General features: G+C 42.8%; 1 protein-coding gene across 1 annotated transcript; it reads right to left on the bottom strand.

The window, feature by feature from the left end:
* Positions 1 to 2,503: 2,503 nt before the first annotated feature.
* On the bottom strand, positions 2,504 to 5,173 carry LOC123062454 (CBL-interacting protein kinase 11). Its single transcript, XM_044485975.1, has 2 exons — positions 4,867 to 5,173; positions 2,504 to 4,498 (listed from the first exon to the last, which is right to left on the bottom strand). The coding sequence occupies exon 2, from the start codon at positions 4,181 to 4,183 to the stop codon at positions 2,660 to 2,662; it is 1,524 nt and encodes a 507-aa protein (XP_044341910.1). The 5' UTR covers positions 4,184 to 4,498; positions 4,867 to 5,173; the 3' UTR covers positions 2,504 to 2,659.
* Positions 5,174 to 10,837: the final 5,664 nt, after the last annotated feature.

Here is a 10,837-nt window from a genome sequence, read left to right as displayed (position 1 = left end):
AAAAAGCAATATGAGCCGCTGATAGAGTCAATCAGATGGCTGAAAATTGTGGGATTCGCAGCTACAGTACGAACTACAGTACCAGTGAACGTACCACTGATTTCTAGAACCATCACTATATACCAATGTAGGAAAAGTTTCACTTGCCTAAGGTTATCCATTCATGCATGTAACTGGTCAAGGTACATACACCGGCAGAGTGTCCGCAACGCGCACACTAATTGCGTCAGGGAGAAGTTGGAAGTTTTCAAGAAGTTTCAAAGTAAGCTTAGTACGAGATACTGATACTAAGAATGGCTACAATAATGAACTCGATGAGGCTTTACGTGCGAAGGTACCATGTTTGAAGGGAGCAAGCCGTGTATCCATGAATTGAAATTTGTATACATATTCAAATGACATGCAGAGCATGTACAATTTACTAGTTAGAGATAATGTATGGGAGAAAAATCAGAGATGTCTACAACCTTGGACTCAGTCATGTCCATAGCTCCACTCTGTTTCTGCAGGTCCTCGTCGTGCTCATGCTGCTCGCAATCCTTGGTTCGTGTTTGCTGTGGTCTGCGGCGTGTACTAGCTTGGGCTTCCTCTTCTTTATGTTTTGAGCTAGTATACTGCATTGAGTTGAAAGCTTTCTAGGGTGCTCCCTTGTATCGTTCGCCCGATATGCTTGATGTTGTGTTGTCGGGCTCATTGCGAGCCTTCGTTCTAAAAAAAATGCATGGGAAAAAAAAATCAGAGATGTGAGAAAAAATCAAAGAGGAGAAAGAAAGAATGGAACGTATATAAGGAAGGTTGGACGAAAGAGAGGTGAAATGGGAACTTTACATTCTTTTTAAGTAGTAGAGATTTCTAGCTTTGTCGACCATTCACACAGGGAGCTACTTTTTTTTTACTTGTTTTGTTTCTTCTTTTCTTTTTTTTCTCTAAAAATTTTCTTGAAAAATAAAAATATTTAATTTTCTAGAAAAATGTTTTAGAAAAAAAGAGTTTTTAAAAAGTGTCACATAGTTCCAGAAAAATAAAAAATGTTCATGTTCAGATTAAAAAATCCATAATCATTTCAAAAGTCGTGTTCTTTAAAAATGTTTTTAATTAGCTTTTAAAAATAAAAAATAGAAAACCAAACAAAAGCGCAACTAAAAAACCGGCTATAAACAGTAATAAGGAATATATCGTTCCCTTTCGTCAGAGTCGCTGCAGTCCCAATGCGAAAGGGAAAATCTTGTTCTTGGCACTCTAGATTTTACCAATTATTGTTATGTTACTCTAGATTTTGACATTTCACTGGTGCCACTCTTAGCTTTTGACAATGATCACAATTGCCATTCCATGGCAAAAGTAAAATAATTTTATTTCATTGATCGGGAAGCAACAGCAAGCCACTAGGACATGCGGCTGTCATGAGAATCACAAATGCGGTAGCCAATATGATCTGTGAAAGCATCATGGCATGCTTCACTGTCTTCTCCGTTGCTGTTGTTCACTCTGCGCCTCGGATGCCATACATTCATCTGTTCAAGTGGCAAACTCACGAGCTAGTTACAATTATCCCCAAGAAGGCTTAGTTCTACCCCCTCTGTCCTATAATATAAGAACGTTTTTTACACTAGTGTAGTGTCAAAAACGTTCTTATATTATAGGACGGAGGGAGTAGTTAGCATGGGTCCTGAATCAAAAGTCAGAACCGATTAGATCAGTCATAAGACTTCTCGAATCAAGGAGCATCGCACCCAGTTTTCATCTCTGAAAACTGATAAAACAACAGACAAGCCGGCCTCACGTTCAGTTCCTGTCACGAACCCACAAGAAAACCAGTCTCGACGACAGCCACTCGGGGGGTAATCGTAATCGGAACTAACGCAGCAGCAAACTCCAGCTACCAAAGCCAGCAAAAAACAGCAGAGCTTATCACCAGACAGTAGCAGTAACTCAGAAACATCAAAACAAGACTAATCGGGAACTTTCGTCTTCGCATGAGCTCCTCCTTGTTCTTTTTCCCATCCTTTTTGCTGGTGTCTTGTCGATCCTTCTACATCCGCGCCTCGTGAATCTCGTTTCTGGAAACCACTCTAGAAGGTTAACCATCTAGCAATCTGCACCACTCGTACAATACTGGAAGGATCACAAGGAAAGACATTATCAAGAACTGCTGCGTTTCTGCATTTCCGCAACGCCCACGGTACAACGGCTACTCCTACAGCAAACAGGTTTCTACTATTCCCCCTGAAACTCATTATCACCCCAACTAATAAAGCACCTTAATCTTCAGAGGTACTCCCTCTGTAATTTTTAGGAAAGCACGTTACCTCCAAACCATCCTCCCGGAAACGTGTTCTTTGACCATTACCAACTTTGATTTCTATCATTGCATAGGTTCACTCTCCTTGGAAAACAAATTACAATAATTAGAAACTCCAAGAACTAGATGGTGCTGGTCAACAGTCATTTTATTTCAAGAAGGTTCAAAAACGGAATCAAGAGTTCATTTCCCCCTATAGTATGCAAAACTGAAACTATACATTCACTTATGTTATACACACAAGCTTTACAATTCAAGAGGAAAAAAGACTGTCTATAAATCATGGTTGCAAAGAGTATGGAATTAGAAGTACAGGGAAACACACACGAGGTACTTTCATCCGGTACTGCTATCATGTCAATCTTGGTGTTTGAAGCCATTCTGTGGTGGCAATGGTGGTTGTTCCTGCAAGTCCTGCTGCTCCTGTGGTTGTAAAGGTGGGTGCAACTGATCCTGTCCCTCTTGCTGTTGCAATGGTGGTTGCAACTCATCATGTGGCTGCTGTGTTGGCGACCGTGACTGATGTTGCTCCCCTTGCAGAATCGGCTCTGACCGATGGTGCTGATCACCTTGCCATACCCATACAATATCCTTGAGTGCTGGCCTTACTTCCTCTTTCACCAGCTTTTGATACTCCATAGTGTCTCCATTAGTCTTTTTCAACTCAACTAGGAGAAAAGAAGGGGCTACCTCGAAAATCTCGGCATCAAGCTCGAGAAACCCCTTCTTTCCTTCCTTTGGAGCAGCCAACTTCAGGACTCCATTTTCTTTCTTCTTAATTTTTAGCTTCAAGCGTTTGGCCAGTTCCTTCAACTTTGTAAGTACTATTGTTACAGGCTGCCTAGTGGTAAACCGTTCTTCCCTGCGACCATACTCATCCTCAAAAAACCCAGATAGATTGAACCCTGTTGACAGAGAGATGATGTCAAATGCATTCAGGTTTGGGAGGCTTAATGACCCTTGATTTCCCTCAGAAGTGCTGCATCCTGTCGAGCCTGGCGACGCAGCTTCAGCTGAAAAGGTGTTGTGCTTTGCTTCAGGCTCGGTTTTCTTTGCATTTACCTCAACTGGTCTTCTGTACCAAGCACTTCTCTTTATCCTAGAGATTGTAATCCTAGTACTGGGATCTGGATCAAGGATTTTATGTAATAGCTCCTTCAGCTCAGCGGAAAAATACCGAGGGCATTTGAAGTCCGCTTTGGAAATCCTTCTGTACATCTCTATCAGATTTGCCTCATGAAAAGGAAGGTAACCAGCCACAAGCACAAACAGAATTACTCCACTGGACCATACATCTGCTTTTGCACCATCATAGCCTTTCCTGCTAAGCACTTCAGGGGCAACATAAGCTGGAGTTCCACATGTGGTGTGCAGGAGACCATCCTGCCTCGCGCAATCAGCCAGGGCACTCAAACCAAAATCTGAGACTTTTAGGTTTTCATTCTCATCCAGGAGTAGATTTTCAGGCTTCAGATCACGGTGATAAACACCCCTGCTGTGGCAATAGTCAATAGCACTGATCAATTGGTGGAAATACCTCCTAGCAGCATCCTCATTAAGCTTCCCCTCCTTTACTATTTTGTTGAAAAGCTCACCACCTTTAGCATACTCCAATACAAAATAAATCTTGCTCTTGGTAGCCATTACCTCAAAAAGCTGCAGGACATTTGGGTGCTTCACCAATCTCATTACTGAAATCTCCCTCTTTATCTGCTCGATAAGTCCAACCTTGGTAACCTTATCTTTATTGATCATCTTTATAGCAACAGCTTGGCCAGTTGCAAGATTTCGGGCATAATACACCTTCGCAAAAGTTCCTTGTCCCAATTGCTTCCCGATTTCATAACGGCCCATCAAGATAGTCCTCCTCTCATCCATCATATCAAGCTATCTGAACGGAGTAAAACAAACGAACACCACACACACCGCTTATATAGCAGTATCTAGACTGTATACCTCATGAATGGAGCAGATGTCAACTGTCTTCACAAATGTGATTATCAACAAATACTGACCCCTTCGGTATACTGTGCTTCACACCACAGAGAGGAGGAACAGTACCAGTATGCAGCACATTATCATGAGAGCCCCACAGCATGAGCTTGAACGAAGCTCTGATCTTGTTTGCACAAAGTAAGTGTTTGCTGTTACGCCAGCACATCTTTCTGCATTCCCAAGTCTTCTTCCGGTGAACAACTGCCAGCCAGAAGATCAGATTAAATCATAACGGATACATGTAATGCAGGGTGGGATTACGAGCTCTAATGAAAAAACACAAATTCTGTGGCCTTTGTGGACATTAAGGCAAAATCTTGGGTGACACCCCAATGTTGTCTATCAAACTGAGATGGTACAGAACAAACAAGAGCATCCGCCAAAGCTGGATAACTGGGTGAAGCAAAGATGCCATCTCTTGAACTCTAGAAACGATTATTTCGACAATTCTAACTCAAAAACCGACCATTCCTGCAACAGGCATCCAAAATCGGCAAAATTCACGCCCAGGACGGGGCTAAACAGAGCGCTGCCAGCAAGTAGATCTCTTCCTGTCGGAAGAACAGTACCTGATCAAGAACGGGAGAAGGAAGCGCCGCGAATCCCACGGGACGCCATAGAAATCGACCGGGATCGATCCCGTGAAGCAGGCGGGCGCCGATTTGGTGCGCGTTTGGCCGCCTTGCAAGCTTGCTGTTGGTGGATTCTGGGATTTCCTGGCTGTAGGTGCCGCGCTCTCATACTCTTCCTCCTCTGGGATGGCGCTTAGCCTTTTGTGGCTAGATCCCTCGGAATCTTCTAATTTCGGTCTTAGCGATGATTGTAGCCCGGCGGCGGCGCGCTTCTCCAGAATGGAGGGAGTGCAGCAGGTTTGGCAGCCGTTTACGCTGCCGTGTTGACGATGCGGGCCTTTTTCTCATTTTGCACCTAACCTTTTGGGATTTCACTGCATTGGACGTTTGGTGAGGATCTACTTTTTTTTTGAGGGGGGATGAGGATCTACTAGGGGACGAACGAATCATACTCTGGGCTGCCCAGGTTTTGGGCTAGGCTTTGGAAAGCCCAGTATGAAAACACCAAGCCCGAACCTGGCCCGAAGTACTTGAACAATGCTTTATTTATTTAATTTGATTCACCACAAAAAATTATTTAATTTGATCTCTTGGCTATTATTAAAAATACCTATATATTTTTAAAAAATTAGTCAGGAGTGTCGTCCCCTATGAGGGCATTTTCCCTGGGTGTGGAAGCGCTTCAAGTGTTGCGTCCCAATTTCGTCATATGTCGCATGTGGACGCACCTCCACACACGAGCCTGTTTTTTTAGGTTTTGTTTGATTTTTTTCTATAAAATAAATAGATTTTGGGGATTTGCTCATTTTTCCGAGCTGTCTCAATTTTTTTAGGGTTTTTTGGGATTTCTCTTACCTTTTATTTTCTCGGGTTTTCCTGTTTTTAGAGCACATGTAGGTTGCAGTGGAGGAGTGTATATTAATTCGCGTTTGTTCATGTAGGAAGCACAATAGTGTGCTAGTTTGGAGCACATACACATAGGAAGCACGCGTTGGTGCAAGTTTGGAGCAAAGTTTAATTCACATAGGGAGCCCGGGTTAGTGTCATTTGGGAGCATAGATTAGTTCACGTAAGAAGCACAGGTCAATGCTAGTTGAGACTTGAGAGCACATGCACGTGAGAAGTACATGTTGCTCCTACTTATAGGTTAGTTCACTTAGAGAGCACATATTAGTGTTGGTTTGGAGCATATATTGGAGGCATGCAGATTAGTGCTAGTTGGAAGGACGCGGCATTTCGGCTCTTGGGTGCATCTGCACCCAAGGGTAAACAGTAACATAAGAAACTACTAGAAAAAATAATGAAAGATATTCGAGTGCGTGATGTCCGTGTCAAATTTCATCATGTTTGGATATATACTCAATTTTTTTTCTTTTTTACTAAGAGCTGCTCAGATGTTCCAAACATGACAAAATTTGACATGGACATTATGCACTCAAACATCTTTCATGAAAAAAAAAACAATTTTTCTGGACTTTTCTAGTGTTTTTTACTTTACAGTTCACCAGGAGCATATGAGCCTGAGCTCAGAAATGAATATTCATAGTTGGAACTACAGCTTGGGGGGCACATATTAGTAATAGTAGGGAGAACTGTTATTTCAGTTAGGAGCACATGTTAGTGTAGTTGGGAGCACAAATTTTGCCTAAAAAAGTTTGATGAAAGCTATCAACATGGTATCTAGTTTCGAAGATGTCAACGTAAAAAACACAATAGTGAAAACGGTTCGTAATTTAGACGTGTGGTTTGAGAAAAAGATGTTTAAAAAAGTGGATCTACAAAAACACACGAACAAACCCACTCATCCGTCTCCTCCTGTAGGGGGTATCCCACCAAAAATTTTGGATGTCGACAAGTGGCGCACTTGCGGTGTACAACTTGTCGCCACCAGCAGAGATGAGAAGTGACCTTTGTAAAGTGTACCCCTTAACTAGTGATTTTGTAAATAAAACATAATTTTAGAACATTTTGGGTTGGGCTCCGGATGGAAAAGTGGATCCCAAGAACTAGCTCAGATGACGTGCTTTTGGACCCCATATTACCCGTGCTCAAGTTTACATCCAATGGCTAGCTATTGAGGTTGTGTCTAAACTTGTGTTTCATGAAAGAATATGATATTTGTTGTACACTTCAGTGTGTCTTTGAATCACCATAACTGACATTGCATGTACTCTCCACGACATAGTACACATAAAAACGTGTCAACATCTTCCATCCATGCCTCTCCAACATGGGAAACTAAGGGTCTTCAGAACCAAAAGCCTAAATGCCCATCAATGACCCTACTTGTCGACGATGTAGTGGGCCTATTGTCAAAGCAAGAACATGGCATAGGGTGAAGCGATCAAGTGAATGTGGTCGGTGATGCACTTATTAATGACCCGATTGTTCTCCTTCTCTATGGCTCGAAGGTGCCATTCTTGCAACTTGGTGGCGCCTCCTCTATCGACTGATCTGCCATCGTTGGTGTTTTGGCATAACACGATATCCCAGAGATTTCACAGGTGGCTTTGTCCCCATCAACATGACACACACACACACACACACACACACGTGTTAGGCCCTATGACATATTCATTGGCAGGAGAAGATAATGTTGGGGATTGAAAGAAATCAAAAAAATCTTGCACCAATGCAGTTGATCATTAGATTAAGAGGAAGACCTTATAATCGATATAAATGCAAGGAATAGGGTTGTCATGCAACAAGGATGCACATAGATTTATGTATGAATGAAAGTTCTCTTATGGACTAGTGGGGGTCCATAAACTTGCTTCTCATGAAGACCTAGAGTTCATTTGAGGAGGCTCATCATTGGAATATTCTAGGATTGATAATTATGTCTATAGGAGGGTTAATAGACTACTAATCACAATAATGGCCTCTTTTCCAAAGTTTAGATTTTTGGCAGAATTTAGGCTTTTCCAGCAATCTATAGAACGCCCTACACATGGAAGTCTAGAAAAATAGGTAGTGGAAAGTAAAGACATGCAAGTGAAAGTAAAGGAGTAGAGTTTAGAGAATCGCAAGCACAATTGGCTTGGTGAAGATTTTTCCCTATGGTTAAGATAGTTGGCAATATCTTACATCCAAGTTGATGGAGGCTATGTTCAACGAAGGGTCTAAGATCACAAGGATCTCGATTGCAAGATTCCTAATGGCCCACAAAAGGACACTCAACCACGAAGGGTCCACAAAGAAGCAACCACACCCATTCCACATGTCTTGCGCCCATGAAGGACTATACTCACTAGGGTTGATCTTCACAAAGTAGGCGAGCTCTAAGTCCGTACAAACTTCTTGGATTCTTCACAAACCTAAAGACTTCCAAGCACACCTAGCAGATCCAGGAGGCGCACATCCTCCAAAAGTAACAAGATATAGGTTGCTTGACAATGAACCCCTTACTCTTGTGCTTTAAAAGTTAATCTCCTCAACACTCAAACTCTCTCAAGATCTGGCTATGGATTTGGAGAAGGTAGAAATGGTGGGAAAGAGGGGATTGGATCTCAAAGGGCTTGATTGGATGGTTGGAGTGGGTTGCCCTTTGAAATTAGCACAAGGAGGTGGAGTTCTCTCTCGGAAAAAATGAAGAGAGTGGAGTTTGCTTCGAGTACTAGTGGGATAGGTGGGTTATATATAGGCAAGACAAAAAATCTACTCGTTACACACCTTTATACACACTTCGGAGGCTCTGGCTGGTTTTGCTCGGTGGATCTAAAGTGAACAAAAATGTCATCTTTTAGATGCATTGGTAGGTCTGAATGGTTTCAATTGGTGGCTTTGAGATGACTACCTTGGCACTAGTACACTTACTGTTGGCACTTCAGAAGTTTCAACTGGTTTTGCTCGGAAGTTCTGACATGAAAACACAAGGTTTGCCATGTTGCTTCTGTGGCTCCGACTGGAATGTTGGAGCTCCGGTTGAACATGGGTTTGGAAATCTAACTATATTTGGATGTTTCGGTGGTTCCAAGTGGAAGTGCTTTGGTAACACCGAATGGAATTGAGCTAGGTACATATAGTGGAAATATTAAAGGATCTTGAGGAGTTTTGGAGTTTGATCTTTATACATGGAGCAAAAGGCTCATTTCGCATTCTTGTGCCCTTTTGATAGTATCGCATGCCTATGGACTCGATGTGATCTTGGATCACTAAAATGAAGATGTAGAATCCTTTGACCTGTCCAACACTTGTCTTTATGCCATTTTAGGGGTCACCTTCCATTCAATGTTGTACCTAAAAGAACTTCTCCTAAAATATACTTTGAAGCACCATTAATTCTTTGAGATGTGTTCGCATGAATTACCAAAATCCACCTTGGGGATTCGATGCACTGTTGAATATACACGTCAAGTTGTCGCAAACCAAATTTCTCAAATTTGACCTCCTCGCTATTTTCTAGATTTCCCGCTCTCATTTAATTACATAAAATGATTTCACCATTTTCTAGGTGCCAAATGAGCATGAGCCCAACTAGTAAATCTTCCCCTACCTATTACCCTTCACATATGTTCTTCCTAATCCCAGCCTTGTTGATTCAATATTTATTTTTATTTGTAAATAAATTCCCATTGATAAAACCTTTGTGAAGTATTCCCTTTTCAGCCAACTTATTTTTTGCCAAGAAAACTATGGTAGTATCTCATGCTCGTGTATGTTTCAATGTGAAAAAACATGAGGTGCCTTAGTTCCATATTTTGCCTTGCAAAGTGGTCAAACTTTCTGACCAGAACATCCCACAAAATGTTTTGTGATTTTCTAGGTAGCCCCTTGTGCTGAAAATTTTTGGGGGCTCGCTATACCTCTTAGAGAAGCTACCATATTTTTGCTAGCACAACCTTGACCATTTGAACCACTTAGAAATTCATTTCCATTTATGAATAGTATAAAAGTTGCACCATGTCAGTGAAGCGGACATTGTCCATTTTTGCTCTCAAACTTTCCAAGAATGTCAAGGATCCCTAGTGATGCAACCATACCAAAGTTTGGACCAAGCCATGACCCAGAGAGAACCCCATGACCTCATGTCAATGATGGCATGGTGACACCGTTCGACCATAGCAGCACCATTGCAGACATGACGGTTCGACACCACAGTGCTTACATTTATTACATGTAGCCACTCCATCATGATCACTCAACAACGTGAGCCACCCCAAGCACCCCCACTCACACTCTCCTCCCGGTCACACACCTAGCTTGTCATCCTCGTTGATGATGTGACTGCCGCAACGGAAATGCATCTGGACAACAAACCCTGAGCCATTTCCCAGGCCATGTTCACTGGCCGCAGCCCTACTTACCTACCTAGCCTCTACCTTGCCTACCATTGCACCTTGGAGCAACCCCGTCGCCTTGAATGCACAACCCACACAGGCGGTCATCCATGACCATGGCGTCGAGCATAAAAGATGGCGCCTCACGGACACATAACTCACCCAACTCCTCTTGTTACACTTAATCGTTGCATCAAGTGAAGGAGAGTGTTGTGTTCCATCACATTGAGCTAGAGTAGCTCAACAAGGGTGTTCCGACCCTCACCGGTAGTCACCGCTTTGATGCCTTATGTTTCAGTTCTTCCCGGTCTTGAGCCCCTCTTAGCATGTTGAACCTTATGTGGGGCTGACCCCTTGCTATTGCTTTGTGCATGGAGGGATGTTTTAAAGTTTTTCCATCACCAACACCGGAGACGAAGCGGTTGATCCCTTCCGTCGAGCCCCACCACCGTGCGACTCGCCGTTTGGTAGATATTCTCACCCTGACACGCATAACACCTCCCTGAGCACCGTCGTGACCCCTGGCTAGCAAGCTCCCGCCATTGTTCTATTTTCTGGTTAGGGATAACCCTTTGCTTAAGCAAGACTGGCCCCACCTGCAGCGACCTACGGTTGAGTAACCCGCGCGGGCTTACCGTCAGTGGTACTATGGTTTTACGCCTTTGATGCCCCCTAGCCTGCTTAGTTTT

Source organism: Triticum aestivum, chromosome 3A, assembly GCF_018294505.1.
Source record: "Triticum aestivum cultivar Chinese Spring chromosome 3A, IWGSC CS RefSeq v2.1, whole genome shotgun sequence".
Lineage (NCBI taxonomy): Eukaryota > Viridiplantae > Streptophyta > Magnoliopsida > Poales > Poaceae > Triticum > Triticum aestivum.
This window is presented reverse-complemented; position numbering and strand designations above follow the sequence as displayed.

Excerpts from the sequence above, each read along its gene's own strand:
- LOC123062454 (XM_044485975.1), bottom strand. The coding sequence starts at position 4,183 with ATGATGGATGAGAGGAGGACTATCTTGATGGGCCGTTATGAAATCGGG.